This window comes from Microtus oregoni, unplaced genomic scaffold (genome assembly GCF_018167655.1).
Source record: "Microtus oregoni isolate MIOR12 unplaced genomic scaffold, Mior012 000107F_000, whole genome shotgun sequence".
Lineage (NCBI taxonomy): Eukaryota > Metazoa > Chordata > Mammalia > Rodentia > Cricetidae > Microtus > Microtus oregoni.
The window spans coordinates 1260663-1283527 of NW_024544722.1; the positions used below are offsets into that span (position 1 = coordinate 1260663).

Sequence of the window (22865 nt, forward strand, 5' to 3'; positions counted from 1 at the left end):
TGTGGTTGAGGTGTGTTTCTTGTAAACAGCAGAATGTTGGATCCTGTTTTCATATCCAATCTCTTAGCCTGTGCCTTTTAATAGGTGAGTTGAGTCCATTGACATTAAGTGATATTAATGACCAGTGGATGTTAACTCCGGTCAATTTTTTAGTCGTAGAGTTTGTGTGTTTCCCTTCCTTGATTTGTGTTGGTGAAGGGTCTCTAGATGTCTGAGTTATTGTGGTCATTGTTGGACTCCTTGGTTAGTGATTTTCCTTCTATTACTTTCTGTAAGGCTGGATTTGTGGCTGCGTATTGTTTAAATTTGTTTTTATCCTGGAAAATTTTATTTTCTCCATTTATAGTGAACGAAAGCTTGGCTGGGTATAGTAATCTGGGCTTGCATCCATGGTCTCTTAGTTTCTGCAGTACATCTATCCAGGACCTTCTGGCTTTCATGGTTTCCATGGAGAAGTCAGGTGTAAGTCTGATAGGTTTACCTTTATAAGTAATTTGGCCTTTTTCCTTTGCAGCTATTAATATTCTTTCCTTATTCTGTATGATTTGTGTTTTGATAATTATATGGCGAGGGGATGTTCTTTTTTGATCCAGCCTATTCGGTGTTCTGTATGCTTCTTGAACCTTCATAGGTATATCTTTCTTTAGGTTGGGAAAGTTTTCTTCTATAATTTGATTAAATATATTTTCTGGACCATTGAGCTGCACTTCTTCTCCTTCTTCTACTCCTATTATTCTTAGGTTTGGTCTTTTTATTGTGTCCCATATTTCCTGAATATTTTGTGATGAGAGTTTGTTGGACTTGCTGTTTTCTTTGATCAGAGTGTTTATTTTCTCTATGGTATCTTCAGAATCTGAGATTCTTTCTTCTATCTCTTGTATTCTGTTGGTTATGCTTGTTTCTGTAGACTCTGTTTGTTTACTTAAATTTTCCATGTCCAGCCGGCCCTCTGTTTGTGTTTTCTTCTTTGCCTCCATTTCAGTTTTCAAGTCTTGCACCGTTTCCATTATCTGTTTGATTGTTTTTCCTTGGTTTTCTAGGGTATCATTCACTGATTTATTCAGTTCTTCAAACTTTCTGTTATATTTCTCATCCATTTCTATAAGGGCATTTTTTACATGCTGTTTAAGGGCGTCAATCACTTTCATGAAGTCAACCTTTTCTACTTCTTCTTGATTAAGGTGTTCATGTCTTCCCGTTGTGAGGTCGCTGGTTTCTGGTGGCTTCATGTTGTTTTCAGCTTGTAGAGCGAATTCTTGCCTTGGCGTCTACCCATCTCTTCTTCCAAATGCTCCCTTATGGATCTTCTTTACCGGATTAGGTCTCCTTGCCTACCCAATGCTAGATCTCCCCAACGTTGTCCCTCCCCAACGCTGGGTCTCCCCAAGGCTGGGTCTCCTGGCGCCGAGAGATCAGGCCTCCGTGCTTATGGGCAGGTGGCAAACAAAGCGCCTACCCTGCTTGGTGCAGGCAGGCCAAAGAAACAAAGGAACTCCCGCCTGCTTGGGTGCCCCGAGGATTCGGACCCAGTGCCCAGACAGGCTGGGCTGGGTGATGTTATTTGCAGAAAGAGGACAGTGGGGCCGAGGTGGGGAGGGTTCTGGATGGGAGCTGGGTGGGCTAGGAAGAAAGAGGAGGTATGCAGGGAGTGGGGGCCCTGCCGAGAGCTCAAGAAGGATAGGGGGCCAAGGAACCTCTGAACTCCCCTTCCCGGGCTGGCACCGCGGGGCCAGAAACTCACCCCAACTCTGGGTCTCCTGGCGCCTCGCAAGTTCCTCTTCTATTCCAGTGTTCTTATTCTTTTGCATATTATCATGTTTGTCTTTTTATTGTTTCAGAAAGTTATAACAAGTGAACAGTGAAGGTTGTAACCAATTCAATTAAATGAAAAATATTTATAGACTTATCATATGCCTAACAGTATTCTCATGCTATGCACCTTATAATTAAAAAAAAAACTAGAACTCTGCCAATTAAGCACTGTGATTGTCAAGCATTAATGCTCACCTAATAGCAGAACAATTGAAGGAAAGCTAAAACATTGATTTATGAATTTCTTACAGTTGAGAGACAGTTATTGCCTAATTGGTTCAGTTAATCAAATTGCATTTAATGAAAGGCTAATTAATGAAAATTCAATTTTCATAACTCACATAAAATTAAACATATTTCAGGTTGTAACTTCAGTATATTCATAAAATGATTTGAATTTTTTTAAAAAGGGTGTTTATTGTACTATTAGTAGTACTATGACGTTGTATGCAGAATTCTTTATAGATGTCCTAGGTTTCTATTGCTGTAATAAAGCCCATGACCAAAAGCACCTTGGGAAAGAAAGAATTTATTTGGCTTGCACTTCCACATCACAATCCATCACTAAGGATAGTCAAGACAGGAGATCAAGCAAGGGCCTAGATGTAGAAACTGAAGCAGAGAGCATGGGGGGATGCTGCTTACTGGCTTGTTCTTTCTGACTTATTCTTTCTTTCTTATATACCACAGGACCATCTTCCCATTGATGGCCTCACCCACAATGAGCTGGGCTCCCCTACATCAAATATTAATCAAGAAAAATGTCCCATAGATTTGCCTACAAACTTGCCTATAGGCTGATCTTATGGAGCATTTTCTTAATTGAGATTTCCTCTTCTCAGAAGACTCTAGCTTGTGTCAAGTTGACAAAACTAACACAACTGACCCTTGTCAGCTTGACACAAAAAAAACACATCACTATTAGCCATAATCTTTTCTTTCTTGTCTCCAAAATGTCATAGTACTATTAATAGTACAATATAAAACATAGTATAACTTTTAAAGTTTCACAGTCTTCAAAAATAATCAACAATTTAAAAGCCAAGTTGTCTTTGAAAACTTAGTGTCTTGTTAAAGTTTTGATGTTTCTAAAATATTCAAGTTGTTATAACTGTGGGTTCGTAAGAAAACAAGGAAACAATCTAAATACTTTATTGCTCCAAGAAAGAACAAATGTATAGTCACCATCAAAGCAACACAAAACCAACATCCAGCAGTGTAGATCAAATCTTGTAACTGGATATCCCACATCTAGACTTTACTCAAGATCTTCTGGGCGCTGCAGAACCTGGGCAGTTCTACTTCTCTAGTTCGTCTATCCACAAGGCACACAGTTCATTTCATAGTTTCAGGTGGGCTCCATTCTAAATCTGCTGCTGACTTTGTTGGTCATCCCATATTACTGACTTTTCCAAAATGCCGGGGTCTCCATATGTTGCACCTTGACCAATGAACTCCCAGCCTCTCTTCAGGGACTCCAACCCTGTTATTTGGTTCCAAGCCTTGGCATTTCCCCATGATCATTTCAATCCTGGGTATTCCTCTACAACTGAGGATTTACCTTCATGAATGGCCTCTCCTGACCATTCACAGTGTGGAGCCTCAGTGCTTTCCAGGGCCACTTCATGACTTCAAAAAAAAGTACCATGTGAGAGATTCATACACATTACTAAGTTTGGCTGCCAATATGAGGTGTAATTTTGTCCCCTTCAGGACCACAGTTTCTGTGTGCAGAACCTGAGAGAACACTTTCTCAATTATTTTTTCCTCAATGATTCTGGTATCTTATTAATCATAGTTATCGCTCAGCCAAAGCCAACAGCTCAATTGTCCCAGTGAAGCAAAGGTTTTATTGTAGTGGTGCTGGTCTCTTGTTAATCATAATTGATATTTCAGCCCCAGCTGAGCAAACATCATATATTTGTAACTTAAAATATTTCTTGAATGACCTGGATAAAGTCTGAAGGATTCTCAAAAACTTCCCTCTAAAACATATAACAAGCTAGGCTTCCATTCTCTGCATCTTTTTCAGCATTATCTTTCAAGTTACCACAGAACAGCTCATTAAGCTCTGAGTTGTCAATGGCTTTTTTCAGCCCAGCATCACAAAATATATCACAACCCTCCCAGAAATGACATGGTCAGGTCTGCCACAATAATACCCCATTAGAAAACAGCATGACCAAAGCAACTTCAGAAGAAAAGGTTTATTTGACTTACACGTCCACATTACAATCCATCATTGAGGAAGTTTTGGCCAGGAACACAAGAAGCCTCAAGACAGGAACTGAAATAGAGACCATGAAGGAATATTGCGTACTAAATTGCTCTCCAATATTTGTTTTGTTATACAACTCAGGACCACTGGCCCAGGAGTGGCATTGCTCACAGTGAGCTGGGCCCTCCCATACCAACCATTAATCAAGTAAATGCTCCATAGTTTTTCACACAGGTCAATCTTTTGTAGACATTTTCTCAATTGAACTTTCTTCTTTTCAGATGACTAGCCTGTGTTAAGCTGACAAACACTAACGAACAAAATAACTAAATTACTTTTTGAATCAGGTTAATATTTAATGGAATTCCTGTGTGACATTTGTAGGATATAAATTCTCTGAAAGGAAATAATTTTAATTTTCAAAATGATTTAAAAATTATATATTGATTTGTATCATCAGTTCAAAGTATAAGCATGATTTTACATGAAACATGTGAATTACTATGCACAACTACACACACACAATGTAATTCTAATTTACATCCAAGCAATTGCATTTTTTCCAAATATATCCACGCTTAGTCATAAGACACAGACTTCCAGCAAAAGACATATCCTTATATTAAACTTATGATTCTTGGTTAGATTGAACGGGTTGGCCTGTCTAGGAAGTAGCTTTATGATGTTCATTAAACAAAGCCCATTGTCATCTCCCAAGCATTCAATTATTTTCTGTCTCATACATAATATCTGTCTTTTAATGTATTGATTTTTTGCATTTCTCTTTACCTTTCATCCTTCTTAGTCAAGTCTGTATTGCCTCTTGCACAAATATTTAGAAAAGTTTGTGTACTTCTTATACATGCTGAGACATATTAAACTTCCTAATCTACAAAAATATAGTTCTGCCACATAACAGATGTACCAAAGACATTTCAATAGCTCCATATTTTCTATAGAATTAGATTGAAGTGTAGATGGCATTCCTTACTTCAACAAAGTGACTGACATTTCCTTGGACACAGCTATGCTGTTATGCCACAGTGATAATACAATTCTTTTTTTCTTGGAATATCTCTTTCTAGTTCTATCAATATTCTACTCACTTTTTAAGATGCAGCTGAGATACCAATCCACAAGTGGGTGTAATATTGCCATACTTTGAACTTGTACTGCTTTATTTATTGGACATCCATTATAACTCTTACTATAGCTTTCTTTGTATTAAAATCTTTCATGTACCTTTCTTATCTCTTCCTTTCAAATCATAGTTCTTGCCCTCCAGGAAATTAGGTTTTTTACCTATCTTTTTATTTCCTGTAACAATCTCATATAGGAGAGATACCTGATAGACATTTGAACAGAATTTAAATTAGATACCTTGGAAAGTTATATCTACTTATTTCAATAATGTTCAATTTGTCAAAAAGTTTTTGAAGTCTTTTACAATTGTTTTAAGTACCTGTGGGATTCTTTTAAATGCTTTTAGTGATGACAAATCATCACTAAAATTTGATTTTGGAAAATAGAATTCATTCTGAGCCACATTTAGTGAATAGTATGAATGTTTAATCTAGGGTGTATTTTTTAGTTACAATAAAAGGTGTGTGAAGTAATGAGACAGAATCTCTGGATGAGGCATGAACTGACATTTCCAAGTTTCCCAGATGCTTTCAACAATGACAACATTATTGTAATGAGTCTATAATATCCTAAATTTCCTACTTTAAAATATAGAGCACTCATTTGGCTGTGTAAGTTTTGAAATATATGTAAGATCCACCTTGACTCACTCCTTGTAAATTCCTTTCATAATTTTTAAAACCAAGCTGTTTATGTAAAACATTAAAACTTATTGTCCATTTCACTTGAGTACTATGCTTTTTAGGTTCTAGTGAAAGAGAATCCCGCCTTCGATTTTGTACCAAACAAGACTCCCCAAAGTTATATAAATGTTTATTTATGGTATTCTTCAATTTTGTAAAACAAAACAAATCTAGCTACTCTGGTTAGCTGTTCTTTAGATTGTGCTAGAAATGTAAGGGAATAGAGAATATATTACAGTAGATGTTAGTTGATTATAAAATTTTAGTTTTACCCAACTCTTTAGTAGTTGCTGTTTTACAATTCTGTTTTAGCCATATTTTTTTTGTGATAGCATACTTGTTTTCTAGAAGTTCTGTGGAGCTTCTCTTGAATTATTCTCACTAATAGAACTATGTAAAGCGATAATTCGAAATAATTGAATTTTGCTATTTTATGGAGCACAGAATGTGATTATTTTAGTTGATTTACCCTATTTATTTTAAAATAAAAAGTCAATTATGCAACTCTGTCATGACCTTCAGCATTCAGCTAATCGCCATTTTATTGTACACTGAGTGAAAATATTTTACAATGAAGAAAAATACTTTTACTATGTGAAGCCAAATTCCCATCTCCTTTATACAGGGAATTGAAGCAAGTGTGTTCGTAACTATGACCATTACTCTGTTCCATTTGTAAAAGTTAAAATCTCTCAACATTTGGAGACAATATTGGCAAGTATTTGCCAAGATATGAAATAATTGTAGACTCTGGAAGATGTACCTATCTGTTCATGATTGCAACATTGCACAACTTCAACACTGAATACTGAACTGTGACTCAAAAAGAACAGATTTTGCTGGACACATTCTTATCTTGATAGCCTTGATGTGGTTGATGTGGCTTAAAAGTTCACCTTGCTACCTTTTACAGCCATATTTTATTTATACAAAAGTATTGTCCTTTAATTCAGTGATCTTTTACAATCTACATTTTATCATTCTATGATAAGGGTGGATAAAGAGTGGAATGCATAACAAGATAGATAACTAGTGAGGACACAATTTAGAGAAACAGTGATTCAGTGATTTGCACTGAATCCCTAAGGTTTACATTAAGAAGGTGACTATAACAATATTTATGTTAGCAACTGCTGAGTGTTCGAAGTAAATACTTAATGTGTTTCATTTATAATATCATCTCTTGTTTGTGATGATGTTTTTTTTTGTTTCTTTTTTTAAATTTATTTATTTATTAAAGATTTCTGTCTCTTCCCCGCCACCGCCTCCCATTTCCCTCCCCCTCCCCCAATTAAGTCCCCACCCTCTCCTCAGCCCGAAAAGCAATCAGGGTTCCCTGTCCTGTGGGAAGTCCAAGGAACCCCCACCTCCATCCAGGTCTAGTAAGTTGAGCATCCAAACTGCCTAGGCTGATGGTGTTTTTAAGAAGTTCCATTTTCCATTTAATCCTTAAAGCATTACATTTTTAAAATAATTTTATTTTCCATACACTTTCATATCCTTTACAGGACCCAACAAACATTTATTTTGTAATTTCTAAGGGAATTTTATACCATTTTTAATTTTTTCTTTTTATGCAAGGGAAGGCCCTCTAAATTGGTAAGGAAAAATACCTTTGATTTGGAGTATAATTTGAATACAGATCTATCTATTTATTTTCACAGCATGCACTGTGTTTTTTAGTGTTTATCAGCATTACAAGCAATGTGAATCCATACTTTACTAAGATTCCATTTGTTGTTTCCACAGATTTCAGGAACCCTTACTGTGCCTTGGATTACAGGGTGTTCTAGGAAAAGAGCAGTAAGTAACCTTTGCTTTCAAGCAGCAAATGCATTGCCTCTCATATTCTTAGTGGAATGCCTTTGAAATGTTGGTGATTTTTTAAAGAACTAGTAAAATTTACCTTTGATAAAACTGAATTATCTCAGAAGAATGTATTTCCAGCTCATGCTATTTAATCTGCAAAGACAGCATTAATTAAAGTGCAGAAATCAATATACTGAGTATTCTTTGGCCAGGACTTCTGTTTAAAAACAAATTTATATCTTTATTTGCAAGTTTTTCATAATGCAGTTTATGACAAAGAAAAATCTAACAAAAATTAAAGAAAATGGATTTATAAATAAAGAAAACATTTAAAGCAACTCATAAAATCTCAGTTTCCTACTATTTAGTTGATCATACAGTTTAATCTTAAAGGATAATAAATATTACAAATATGCCTTACTGTTGTGTGAGGTTTCTGTCCTGCCTGGTCCCACAGTTGTTTAGCCCCAAAGAAATCACACAGAGGTCTATATTAATAATAAACTGATTGGCCCATTGGCTCAGGATTCTTATTAGCTCTTATAACTTATATTAGCCCATTATTCTTATCTGTGTTAGCCACATAGCTTGGTACCTTTTTCAGCAGGGTAATCACATCTTCCTTCTTCTGTGGTTGGGACAGGACTGGGGAGGAATGGGCTTCCTCCTTCCCGGAATTCTCCTGTTCTCCTTGACTCACCTCTATTTCTTGTCTGGTTTTCCTGCCTATACTTCCTGCCTGGTTACTGGCCAATTTGCGTTTATTTAAAATATAATTGATAGAATATAGACCATGGTCCCACACCACTTCCCCCTCTTTAAAAAACAAAAACAAAAACCCAAGATCATCCATAGTCCATTTTTTGGGAATGTGGGTGTAGTATTCCAGGCTACTTTCTGCTGGTTGGGGGTGCTGATAATCTTATGGGGACCTAAACAAAATTTAGAATTATGATCAAGTCCTGATCCTGTGAGGCTTGATCATCTCAGACAGTATCTTGAATCTGTTCTGGATGTAGAACTCTGACATCTGGGCCATCTGTTTCTACTGGAGATTTCTCAGGTAGTCTTTCTTGATCAAAGCTGATTTTTCTTAACTCAGAATGAATCCACAGGTTCTTATTTCCTGTGGAAACAAAAGCAAAATCTCTTCTCCAAAGTAACATACTTTGTGACTTCAATTTTGAAATCAAGGTATTTTCAAAATATCTATCTTGGATTAATTCAGCAGCATTTATAAGCAAATATCTTTTAGCAGCTGTTGCTCCTTCCTCAGCATTCAAATAATTCAAAGAGAGCATAATAACATACAGTATTAAGATTCTCTGTGTAATTTTCATCTTTACATGACTTTATTTTAATCTCTATTTCTTTTATTTTTACTTTTACTTTTTGAGACGGGTTCTCTGTATATCTTTGGCTGTCCTGGAACTCTCTGTATAGACCAGGCTGTCTTTGAACTCACAGAGATCTACCTGCCTCTGCCTCCCAAGTGCTGGGATTAAAGGTGTATGCCACCACACCTTGAATTCACAGCGGTCTCTCTGACTCTGTCTTCTAAGTATTGGGATTAAAGATGTGTGCTACCACACCTTGAACTCACAGAGGTCTGTCTGCCTCTGCCTCCCAGGCATTGGGATTAAATGCATGTGCCACTGCACCTTGAACTCATAGAGGTCTGCCTGCCTCTGTCTCCTAAGTGTTGGGATTGAAGGCGTGTGCCACCACACCCAAATACTCTTTCTTTCTTTTTATTTTAAGGACTTTAACCATTTTCTTTTCTCTCCCAAGCCTACATATATTCTTAACACATTGAAAACCAATTAGAGCTTTCCTTCATCTTTGACTCTCTCTTTAATGTATATCTCTCTCTTTTTTTTTTCCTGACCACATGAGTCTTTAATTTGCTAAGCAGTATGGGTAGGATTAAAGCTATGGCTTTGTTGGCTGGATCCAGTACATTTCTTAGCTTTCTGAGATTTTAGCCTCATGGCTGAGGTACTGGCCGGAGCCATGTTTATTGCCACAACTCTATGGTGTTTCAAGGTCCCTGCCACCAACAGAAAGCATGCGGTCAGCTTTTCATCAACACCATTTAAGTGTTTTGTGGCAAGACCTTTTTAAAGAGCTGCAAAGTTTTGCAGCAAAAGCTGAGTCAGGAAGCTTCTCTTAAATGACAGTGCTTGCTTGCCTTGTAGCAAGCAGAGCAGACCCGAGAAATTGCTGCTACCAAGAAGCCATGATTTACTCTATTCTTTTCTGTCTAGAATTATTTAACAAGCTCTGTCAGACTTTATGTGGATGCACTTGTTCACGTAGGCACCACTTGTTGTCTGAGTTTTTTTTTTCCTTTCTGGTTTCTGTCCTCCCACCAGGTTCCACAGATGATTAGCCCCAAAGAAATCACACAGAGGTCTATATTAATGATAAACTGATTGGCCCATTGGCTCAGGCTTATTATTAGCTCCTATAATTTATATTAGCCCATTATTCTTATTTGTGTTAGCCACATGGCTCAGTACCTTTTTCAATGGGGCAATCACATCTTCCTTCTTCTGTGGTTGCGACAGGACTGGGGAGGAATGGGCTTCCTCCTTCTTAGAATTCTCCTGTTCTCCTTGACCCGCCTCTACTTCCTGTCTGGTTGTCCCACTTATACTTCCTGCCTGGCTACTGGTCAATCAGCATTTATTTAAAATATAATTGACAGAATACAGACCATGGTCCCACACCACCTTACCAATGAATACAATTCAGTATTTAGAAGGAATTTGTAACTGATGTTTATAACAACTCTGGGCTTGGAACTATAATATAAAAAATCATTAAGATTGTTTTCTTATGGACTTTCTGTAGGACCCATAAAACTATATTTAATCAAGTACCAAAAATGCTTAATTGTAACTGGCACGCAGAAAACTATTAAACCATGAAAAAGAAATAAGTAGACATTTAGAAATGTAACTGAAGTTGCAAATGACTGATGAGTTTTAAGGACAAATGAAATTAGATCTATGACTTCGGATTTGAGACAAGACTGTTCAGATGCTTTACTTTTTTCTCTTCCCCATAAAGTAGAGACACAATGCTGACAATAATGTAAGAGATTTCAGAGAAGTGGAGAGAAGGTGACAGGGTTGTAGAATCCAGGGCATGGAGAAACCATAAGGTAGAAAGGTACCCAATTTAAATGACATTCAAACCAGCAATAGAAAAAAAGCACCAATATCCTCACCTCACCCCAGGGGTTCCACAAATAAGTTTGGTGACTTGTCTAGGACTATAAGCTGGAAAGAAACTCTTACTGACAGTTTGCAGCCACGGAAGTGCTTGCCTTCCTAACTGGGGCAGACCTCTCCTTCTCTCCCAGAGACACCTAGCTGAAATGCTAACAGAGAACACTCAACAGACTTGCTTTGGGGAGCCTCTCTTTGTGTCCTATACACTACATAGTTCTGTATTCCATGTATCAAACAAGGTTGATAATCAGCGCCATCAAGAAGAATCAAGTCACAACAGGAACTCCCTGAAACATGGTGAATCCATTTTGTTTTCTACTGATATGGACCTATTGAGTGGCATTAGTAGGAAAGATAGCCTCTCAAGTGTCTGAGTCTCCATTGCTTTTGGGGGCATTAACAAGATTAGTGGAAGCACCAGTGGTGTCAGATCACGTGAAAATAGCATTAAAGATCATAGAAATTAAAGAATCACTGAAACTATAAGTCTCTTAAGTTTCCAGATTATAAGAACACAGTAGTTCCAGAGATGTCTCAAGACAGGCAAAAGGTTAATTCAAGTCAACCTTGGGGCAATGTCTGAGGTAAAGTTACAGATGACTTTGAGAAACCTAAGGGTGCTGTTTTTGAAAGTTTTCTTAGGGAATGGTAAATGTTGCACCACAAGAAGTAGACCTTAGGTCAGTCAACATGACCATATTAGGTTAAAACACACTGTGCTCTCTATGGTTTGGGGCTAAGGCAGATGTTTGCAAAGTTCCAACCACATCTCCGGTTAAGGGGTGAGTGGAAATTTACACAGAACAAAGGTCCTAGATAACATATGCCTTACCAGCATGACAGTGATCGGCCTGTTTGGGGGGGGGGGGGGCAGCAGGGAAACTGAGTGTATTCTTGCCCTGCTAAAGGTTTGGAACTTGGTTGCCTGGAAGGCTTGTTTCTAGAGGCATGGGCTCCCATTCTTGTGATGTGATAAACTTGTATAAACCTTCAGAATCTCTATGCCGAACCTCAGTGAATGGGTATCTATTAAAATAAAAGATAAGCCCAAAAGCCTAGGAAGATAATGGTCAGAAAGTCCAGGGCCTGGTGGAAATTCCTCAGTAGACAGAAAAACAGGAATGTTGCGACATGAGCGATAAAAGGCAATTTACTGACACAAACACAGAGGAGAATCAGATGCTGTTATCAGACAAACAAGTTAGAACACAGATCGTGGAAAAACTTCAGTAAGCAGGTACAAATTATCTTTAAAAACAGGAACGGAATGGTGGGGGGCTAGCTGAGTTGGCTTGTTTGCCATGCACTGGGCACTGGCTTCAATCCCCCTACTTAATAAAATAATCTAAAGAAAACATTAGACATTATCATAGTGAAATAAATAAAAGTATAGTACTGAAAAATACATCTATAAACAAATTGGTAGTTGGCTCAGTATTGACATGGAGATAAAAGAATATATACTAAGTGAACTTGAGTGCAGATAAGTAGAATTTAAGACAACGAAAAAAAAATGAAAACTTCAGTAGATAGACTGAAATTATTGAGTGAATTAATAATGCAACTTAATTATACCTCAATAAATCTTTAACTAACATTCCATTCAGTTACTGGTACACCTGGATATTTTAGTATACTTTGAAAACTCTAAATCTCATGAAATTTAGATGCAGTCATAGTACATGTAATAATAATGTAGCTCCAAAATAGCCTGTGAAGTAAACATAAATTATACATTAGATATCAAAGATCTGGTGTGGTAAGTAAGGCAGAAATATCTAAATAATTTTTATGATGATTTTGTTAAATTGCAAAAATACAGCATGAGATATTATGACTTAAAGAATGTATGTAAACAGGGTATGTGTCTCCCTGGTAAAGCATTTCCCTAACATGCTCTAAGACCTTTCCTCCATCTTTGGTATCTTTGAATAGTTTAAGTGCACAATGAAGTATTATAAAAATAAGCACAGCATGCTTCCAGAGCTTACAAATTTTAGGTATTTTAAATAACTTTACTTTTAAAGGATTTTATTACATTTACATTTTGTAATATAGTTTTTATAAACTTGTACATTGAAGAGAGTTAGCTTGTCCATCTCATATTTATCATTCTTGGCTTTGTTTGTTTCAGAGTTGCAAATTAAATCTTAGAGCTTGCAAAGACTGTAAGCAAATTCTCTAATATGTATTTTGCTGGCCATTTTTTCCCCCTGAAGTGATAGCATCTACAGTCTATTCTCTAAGTAAATTATATATATATATATATATATATATATATATATATATATATAATACAATTTTTGAAACTGTCCATATTTAAATGATCTTGGGCCTTCAAGATGTCTCAGCAGATAAAGATACTTGCTGACATGCTTGAGCATTTAAGTTTGATTCCTAGGACCCACTTTGTGGAAGAAGAGAAGCTACTACTACAGATTGTTCACACAAAGTCTATGGCATGCCCAATCCTGATATATAATAGTGGTATTTTAAAAGTTTAAATAATCTTTATTATATATTCTTGCGTTTGTGAGACTTCTTCCACATATACATTTGTTCACTGGATGATACCTCATAGTTCCCTTGCCCTTTCTTCATCCTTTGCTAATAGTTCTTTTCTTACTATCTATGTACTGCATAATTTAAACTCATGTCTCCAAGTTCACGGATCCTTTCTTCTGCTTAGGACTGCAGGTTAACTATTCTGTTAATTTTTTAATTCTGTTATTACATGACTCCTCTCCTCAATTTCTAGTAGCTAGAATCTAGTTGATACTTCTCTATCACATTCATCTTGCTAATGTTTTTCTTTTAATCATACATCATGTTCCTGGTTCAAATTCAGTAGTCACCTATGAATTTTGTAATGTTTTGAGCTTCTTTTTCAGGTAATTCATAGCCTTCATTTCTTTAGGGTTCCTTTCAGGAGATTAGTTTGAATTCTTTTCCTTTTCTTGTTGTTATGATCTTTATACATTTTGGTTTGTGTCTGCATTTGGAAAAACAGCCCTCTCCTCTTTGTAGACCAACTTGAATGACCCATCTTTATCTGCAGACCTGAAGACTCCAGGTGTTTGTTATCTTTCCCATTGCACAAGCTGCTCTCCAAAAGCTGATAACTTGTGTCTTCTGCTCTCTGACTGTGTCACATTGTCACAAAACTTTTCTAGGGGAGATGCGAATAAATGTTCATTTACCCTATATAGGACACCACCAACAGAACCAAGTATGATTCCACTAAAATCTAACTTGTGTTCCATGCTGTGTCAGAAATATAGAAGAATGTGTTTGTGTTTTTCTCCAATGTCAGAATTTATTGAACTAAAATAATTTCCCAAGACTTGGCAGTTTCAGTGTCAACTACTTGCCAGACATTCCCATTTGGTAACCCTCATGAAAGGAACACAGGTTCTTCTGTTCTAATATTAATTAATAATATTTATTTTCAGGCCACATATTACATACCATACAGTAAATGTAATCTGTCTATCTATCTGTCTGTCTCTGTCTGTCTACGTGAGAATGTATGAACGTTGCACAATGACTACAGTGTTCAAAGGGGCAAGGAATTTTGAAAAGGACTGAGAAGCTGATATTGAGAAACAAGTGGAGATGTGCGAGTCTCTGAGTAGATAAGATAATAAACCAGAAGGGACCTTCAGGGAAGGATTTTCTGATATGAGTCAGGCAGCTGCACGTCAAAAGTTTGTAGGGGAAACTGCTGACTTAAGTCTAGCTAGCTACAGAGGTAAAAGGGCGGAGACACTGAGATGAATGGAAGGTATGTCCAGATAGATGAACAAGAGGAACTGCAGACAGCAAAAAGGGCTGCAACATTTTTAAGTGTATCCCACTTAGATTAAATTATTTTGACCCGTTTTGTAAACCAGCGTTGATATAAGGTAGCACCTTCCTGGGGTAGCCCCCCTTCCCCAAATTTAGGTGAGCAAGGATTAGATTAAAGGACAAGGCAGTGAGGAGAGGGGGAGAATACAGGATCTGAAATTCAGCCTCCCTATCAGTTTTCTTGTTTTCCAGCCTTATAGGAGAATCTTGGTTTGGTGTTATATATGATGAAGGATAGCTGCCTGCTGTAGTAGGGAGATAGTTTATAATAGTTTTGGCATTAGGATTTTCTAATTATGAGGAACCCTTTGGACGATAAGAAGCCCCTCTCCTTCCAAAATGGGAATATGGTTGTGGATAATATGGAGGTTTATGTGTAGATACTTTATTGGTAATCCCTTTGCTAGGGTTATGCCAGGTTAGTGCAAGAAGCTCAAAGGTTGGGTTGTAAAATGATACCAGGTTGGAGGGACCCCCAACTCCAGAACTAAGACTGAGATAACCATAGTGTTCCCTGCTAGGAGGTTCATGTATTTTGGTTATGATCCCATCTATAAACTGTGTAGGAACTAGAGCAGGGAGAGTCAGAAACATTATGAAAATGATTAAGGTTATTGCCTAATACCTCATAGAAATCATGAGAAGTGTTTTTTTTTTGAAGGGGTGGAGCAGAGCTGGGGTACAGAGAGAGGAAGAAAAGAGAAGTATAGTTGTGTTTAGGGAAAGACATCTATATAGGGATATGACAAGAGTTTGAAGGAGAGGGGCTTGCATAGCTTGGAGTCAAAAGCGGGATATCATCGAGACTGTCTGGTGGGTTAAGAAAAGCTATAGGTAATGAAACATGTAAAGATGGAAACCTAAGGAACCTCTACCATTTAGGAGTATTGTCTCTTGGATCAGGAGATCAATAACTACTAGAACCCATGAACAGGGAGATCATTCTATGGATTGGAAAAGTACTCAACTACTCACGTATCAGAAGTCACAATGCATAGGATGTTGGATATTTTCAAAGGCCTTTTTTGCATCTAATGAGATGATTATGTGGTCTGTACTTTAGCCTATGGATTACATATATTGTTGAATCATCCCTGCATTTTGAGACAAAGCCGACTTGATCATGGTGGATGATCTTTTATCATGGTGGATGATGTTTCTAGATTCAGTTTGCAAGCATTTTACTGAGAATTTCTGTAACTATGTTCATCAGAGATCTTGCTCTATAATTTTATTTTTTGTTGAGCCTTTGGTTTGATATTAGGATAATACTAGATTATAAAAAGAATTTGGAAATACTATTTTAGTTTCTAGTTTATGGAATATTCTGAGGAGTATTGCTGTTAGTTTTTCTTTGAAGGGCTGATAGAATTCTGTGATGTACTCATTGGCCCTGGACATTTTTAATCGGGAATGTTTTATTAATGTTTTGATCTCTATCATTAATATGAATCTTTTTATATTATTTAGTTCATCTTTTTTTAACTTTGGTAGGTCATACACATCTAGAAATTTGCCCATTTCTTGGAGATTTTCCAGTCTTGTGGAATATAAATTTTTTAAAGCATGCCATTGTGATTTTTCTAAATTTCCTCAGTGTGTTATAATTTTCATCTCTAATGTTATTCATTTGGATCCTCTTTTTTTGAATTTGTCAAAAAGTCTTGTCAATCTTGTCAGTCCTTTTAAAGAATCAACTCTTTCATTGGTTCATTTTATTTTGTTTTACTATTTCATTTATTAAAGCCCTAGATTTGATTCTTCACATATACTGATTCTAGTGTTTTGTTGTTGCTGCTGATTCTCTAAAGTTTTCAAGTGTATTGTTATTAATGTGTGATCTCTTCAGGGTTTTTTTTGTGTAGTAGTATGTAAACTTCAGTGCTATATAAAATTTTTTCCTAGGACTGCGTTCATTGTGTCCCATAGGTTTCAATAGGTTGCGTTTTCAGTTTCATTCTGTTCTAGGAAGAATTTTCCTTCTTATATTTTCCCTTGATCCGATTTTCATTTAGTTGTGTGTTGTGTAGTTTCCATGAGATTGTGCGGGTTTTGTCATTAATCCATGGTAGTCAGATAGGAGACAGGATGCTAGTTCAGTTTTTCTATATTTGTTGAGACTCTTTTTGTGTTACTTTTTTGTGTCTGTCACATTTTTATGTGGTCACTTTTAACAAAAAAATCCATGGACTGCTAGAAGAGAGTATATTCTTGGATATTTGGGTTTTGTGCAGATATCTGTCAGGTCTATTTGATTTATGATGTCTTTGACTCCAAAGGTTCTCTAGTTTTTGCCCGGATGACCTATCTATTGATGAGAACGAAGTCACCCACTATCACTGTACTATGGTTAATATATGATTTTAGATCTAGTAGTGTTTGTCTGAGCTGGCAGCTATGGTCTTTCAGAACTTGCAGTATGTCAGTCCAGGCCCTTCTAACTTTCAATGTGTGATACAAAAGTCAGGTATTAGAGTGGGAAAGAAGGCTCAGCAGATAAATTCATTGCCTTTTCTTCCAACGGACCCAAGTGTGATTCCCAGGACTCATGTGTAGTTCATCAAAGTCTGTAACTCCACTTCCATTGAATGCAGGTCCCTAATCTGGACCCCACAGGCACCAGACACACATATGGTGTTACAAAGATAAGTGCAGGCAACATTCATACAAAGAAAAGTTATTCATTTTTTAAAACCTATTATTCTGATAGGCCTGCTTTTATATGTGATTTTGTTTCTCTGTCACAGCTTTTAATATCCTTTATTCTTTACATTGGTGTTTTAATTATTGTGTTCTTCAGGGAGTTTCTTTCTTGGTTCTGTTTATTTGGTGTTCTGGGAGCCTTTTGCACCTTGATAGGCATCTCTTTCCTTAAATTTGAGAAATCTTCATTTGTGATTTTGTTGAAAAATATTCTTTATGCCTTTGACCTGGTTTTCTTCTTTCTCTAGTCTTATTATTCACAGATTTTGTACTTTCATAGTGTCCCAGATTTCCTGACTCTTTTGTTCCTCTCTTTTATTATTGTTACTATTTAACGTTCTCTTTGACTGAAGTTTCCATTTCTTCTATCTTGTCTTCAGTGCCCGAAACTGTCACTCTCATCTCTGCTCTGTAGGTGAGGTTTACCTCTGAGGTTTTTGTTCGATTTACTGAATCTTTCATTTAAAGTTTTATTGCATTTTGGCTTTTCTTCAGTGATTGTTTTTGTTTAATTCTGTTTCTGTATAGTGAATTGTTATTATTTCACTCGACAATATTTTTTCAGTCTTCATTCTGGTATTTATTCATATCCTCTTTAAACTCATTGAACATATTTAAAATTATGTAAATCCTTGTCTTGTATATCAGCTAAGTTGCTTTTCTCAAGGATTATTATGATTAGGGTGTTGGTTTCACGAGGAAGAATGTTGTCTTTGTTTTTTATGTTTTTGTTTTTGTGGTAGCGCTAAGCATCGGTGGGTGATTTTGTGGTGTTTCGTGATATGCCTATCTTCTCTCCCCTTTGTTGTGTGGGTTATGCACCAGCTGGATGATGCCTGGTTTTCAATCGTGTGAACACTCTGAAGTCTGAGTTGGGCCTCCCGTAATCACAGGATGGAATGATGGATGGGGTGGTTTATTAGGCAGACAGATAGGAGCAGAGGAGACTGGTTCTGGGAATCTCTAATGATGATTGTGGGGCTCCACTCAGTCCGAGTCCATGGACTGGCTCTGCAAGTTCCTACTTGGAGTTCTAGTTCGGAATTCGCTCCACACAGTCCCAGGTCTTCACCAATAAATGGGTGGTTTAGTTAGTGCCACATGGCAAGGAAATGGAGCATGGTGGCTTGGGGTAATCAGTCAGAGGTGCAAGACAAGGAGGAAGAAGAATGCAGTTCTGAAGGGGTAGGAAAGGAAGCTGACTCAGGGAGGGGCTGGGGCTCAATGTACAAAAGGAGAAGGAGGGTCAGCATGATCAGCATGGTCAGCAGGGCCAAAGTCAACCAAGGGTCTCTTGGAATGATGAGTACATTTTTCCAAAACAACATGTTTTTCGTTTAGTAGCAGGATGTGGAAGGCGGTAAAAGATTGACAGAGAAAAGGTCAGTGACAGAGGGAGAAGAAAGCCTGCATGGAAAAAACTGCAGACAAATTCCAATAGCTCTATATGAAGTTCTCCAAACCTGTAAGAACCTTATAACCAAAGGCACCATTTTCAGGTCACTGGACTCCTATTAGCCATTTTGTTTGTGGCCAGACAGCACACTCAAAGAAAATCAGTTTTTGGTATCTCCCGCACGATAAAATGCTTTGAGGTTCTGCAAAAGGCAGCAAAGTGGAGAATCTTTCATTAGATGAGATTTGGTGGTATTCATTAAGAAGTCTGGTGAGTTAAACAGGTCCAGAAGAAAGGGTACAAAGGAGAAAAGTATCCCTGTGTCCCTCAGCTTCCCTTCTAGATTTGTGGCCAGGCTACTTACGGCCAGTTAATGAAAACCAAGCATTGGTGTCCCTGGACTCAACAGGCTTTGTTGAGAAAACAACTCCAAGGCTGCAGTAACCCCTGACCTGTTTTTTAAGATTTCTGGAACAGATAGACGAGGAGTCCTGGATACTAAAAGGACATCTGTTAGATGCAAAGACAACAAGGAACAGTGGCAGAGATTTAGCAGCCCCACAGAACAATCCACCTCAATAATACCTACCTCAAGCTTGGGCACCCAAATGTTAGAATTTAGAAGAGAAGCGATGTTGAATTTTAGAAGAGAAGCGAGCAGAGTGCAGTTCAAGGGAGGCATGGAGGCATGGTTGCTCTTTAGGTGAAAGGTTTTTAGATCTGGCAGCACAGCGGGATCTAAAGCAAAGTGCCAGCCCACCTGGACAAAGAAAAGTATTCTTTTAAGGTTCCATAGCGGTGGGAGATTGTGGGAACATGCTGACCCACAACGAAGTAGGTAAACTTTCCTTGCCATTACCAAATTACGTTGAAAGGCCTCATGTGTTCGGCTGTTGGGTTGGGTCAGGTGCCTGGAAAGTCCTTAGCGTAATTTTGGGTAAAATTTCAGATGGAGACTTTTCCAGAACAGTTAACTTGGTTAACAGTTAACCTGTGGAACATGGCATGTGGGGTATGTGGGTCTGGCTAGTACATGACTTGTGAGCTAGGATAGTGCTCAGGCTTCTTATGACCCAGGGCTAGGGAAGTGATGTGCATTCTCATCCTACTGAAAGCCGTCTCTGTTCAAAGCCTTGTTATCTGGAAAGCATTTTTTTTCTAGGAGGGACAAGCTTCCTGCCTATGTGAAGTGATGATACAACATGGAAGTTCTATTTAATTTATTGAAGAGCCAGAATGACTGGTTTTGATTAGCATTTCCTGAATGATTAGTGATAGCTAGCTTTCTTTTTTGGTAAAAAAAAAAATGTATTGTAGTATGACTTTTTTCAGTGGATATACCATGATCACATCACCATATTGGAGTAGAGACTATCTCGGCCTGGTAACCATGACAACTCATTGAGCTAAACAATGTAGTGATAGGTCTGTGGTAATAATGGAGTTGTTATCACTCCTTAGAAGAAGGAGGTGGGGGTAGGGTTACAAGACCTTCACCTGAGATTCTGTCCAGTCTACCCTTCTACTGCTCCCCCACCTGCAAGGAATCTTGAGAGGCACTAGAGTAGATAGGAAGTAGAAAGTTGCTGAATGGAGGGTTCTAGGATTCATCTTACATGAAGTCACCATCTATAATGAAATGAGCCTCTGTAGTGATGCAGGTATTTGGGGGTCACTTAGGGTCTTTTAAGTTACTCTACACCCATTTTCACCAATAGTCTTAGTTCACCAGGGTTTGGCTTTGCTAAAATTCTAAATGTAATGTATCCTTGATACCCTGTCTCAAGTACATAGTTGTCTATTTACTTCTCTCTAGATAAGAGTATGCAGCAATTTACTGGTCACTTGTACACTTTCTTTAAAAAAATCTTTTAAGATCACTTGCTCTTAAAAATTAATTTATTTTTTTGCTTTTAAGTCGTTTCAGTTCCTTGATACTATCTGCATATTAATCACTTGTCATGTGTTTGCATATATTTACTTCAAGCTTTTACACCATCTCATCGTTCAATGATTTTTTTCTTTCTTTTTAAGAACTTTATTTTTATTTAACAGCATTTTAAAAACATTTCTTTTGGTGCTAGTGCTTTTGAGGCAATAGTCCAAAAGATACGCCATGAGAAATGTTCTGAAGCTCTCCCATGATTTGTTTTAATAATTTCACAGATTGTCCCACTCTAATCCTTGTAAAGAAAATAGTTTAAGAAACAGGACAAGCATTTATGTTGATTTTGCAAATGAAAAAACCAAAATCATAATGGCAAAGATATTATATACATTTTACATGATTGAACTGACTAAGAATTCAGGTTATTTCTTATTTACATTGTACAATCTTACTGTTTTTCCTTGTAGTATAATCAGGAAAAGGGAAAAGCTACAGTCTCCTTTGGGCATTAGTCCCTTTATCTTCTTTTCTTTTTTGTAGAAACATGTTTACTTTTAATTTTTGTTCCTTCGGGGTTTCCATAGGCTTGTGTAAAAAGAAAATGGAATAATGAAGGCATGTACGTGTCTGTCTCATTCAAATTTGGAGGTATAAGGAAGGTATACTTTTATCTAGCCAACTGAAAATGAATGACCATCTCTTTTTACTTCTGGAATTCAGGACAAACCTAGAGAAAGCAGTCAATAACTGGAAGATTCACTTAGTGGGCACATTGTTTACAACACTGTCTGATCATAAGAACCACTGAAATATGTATGTTAGGATGGTGGAGTCTACGGACTTGTTAAAAAGAATACTACGTGTTTGAACTCCACCCCCTGATTCTCTAGGGGGAAACCTGGAAAGTGTGTTCTTAATACATGCCCCATGTGTTTCTTATGATGATGCAATCTTGTGGATTACTCTCCTGGCTCTACTGATTGGAGTACAGTAATCAGATTTCACTGGCTGGCATTAATTGAACCAAATTAATCTTACTAAAAATTTAGATGACTTTTCCAAAAAAGAACAGAACTATGAAGCCTTCATTAATTTATTTACAGTTTTAATGATGCTCTTTCTACTATTTTCACTTCTATAGGTACACTGACATTTTCTTAAAATTGTAGTTTATGTTATAGATAATTTACTCAGGAAAATAGTAACAAATGAGAAATTTTTAAAGCTTGAAGTCACATTTAATTATATGCATTTCTAGTGAACTGAAACTCTTTTTGAAAATTCACACTATTTCCAGACTTTTGAGAATCATAGTAAAGTGCTAAATGATTGCAATATTTTAGATACTGAATATTAATTTTAGGTAGTTTTGAGATTGGGTCTCATGTAGCTCTGGCTATCTCCAGGCTCACTGTAGCTGAGGATAATCTTAAACTCCCGATCCTCTGCCTCCACCTTCCAAGTACTGGGATCATAGGTGTGTACCATTGCCCATAGCTTGGAATGATTTAAACTCGCACAGGTGATTCTTCTTCAGAAAAAAAAGAAAGCAATGAAATAGTACCATATAAATTCATCATTAAAGTAAAAATTTCAATTTCTAGTTTTACTCTCTTTGAAGAATAGCCACACAAGTGCAATGAGTTCTAGTAGTCTATGGCACGATGGAGTTGATATAATTAAAAATAATTCTTTCTGTATCTCAAATAGTTCATAGAGTATTTTGAACTTATTTACCATAAACAAATAGTAAAAGTTTTCTAATCACCTCATAAGTATGTACAAATATTATGTTCCTAAAAATCAAAGTAACTTAAAAAGTATTTAGCAAAATGATAGAAATATGTTGTAAAACAAATTTAATTTTTAGAATATTTGTAAGTATGACATAAACCTGCTACTTTGTAATCTGATTTTTAAAAGAAAAACTCAGAAGGCAGAGGCAAGCAGACCACTGTGAATTTGAGGCCAGCTTAGTTTACATAGTGAGTTTCAGGTCAGCCAAGTGTGCACAATGAGACACTGTCTTAAACAAAGAAAAAGTAACAGTAATATTTTTTAATAAGAAGTGATGTCAACCTTTCCTAAATATTTTATATCCTTACACCTCTATCCTCTGTATCTA

At 36.9% G+C, this 22865-nt stretch overlaps 1 protein-coding gene across 1 annotated transcript in view; it reads left to right on the top strand.

Annotated features, from left to right (window-relative positions):
- Positions 1-22865, top strand: part of LOC121443450 (highly divergent homeobox-like) — a 123291-nt gene that overhangs the window by 41878 nt on the left and 58548 nt on the right. Inside the window, exon 4 of the mRNA XM_041645203.1 lies at positions 7606-7659. Within this exon, the coding sequence (XP_041501137.1) occupies positions 7606-7659 (54 nt within the window). The remainder of the gene's footprint in view (positions 1-7605; positions 7660-22865) is intronic.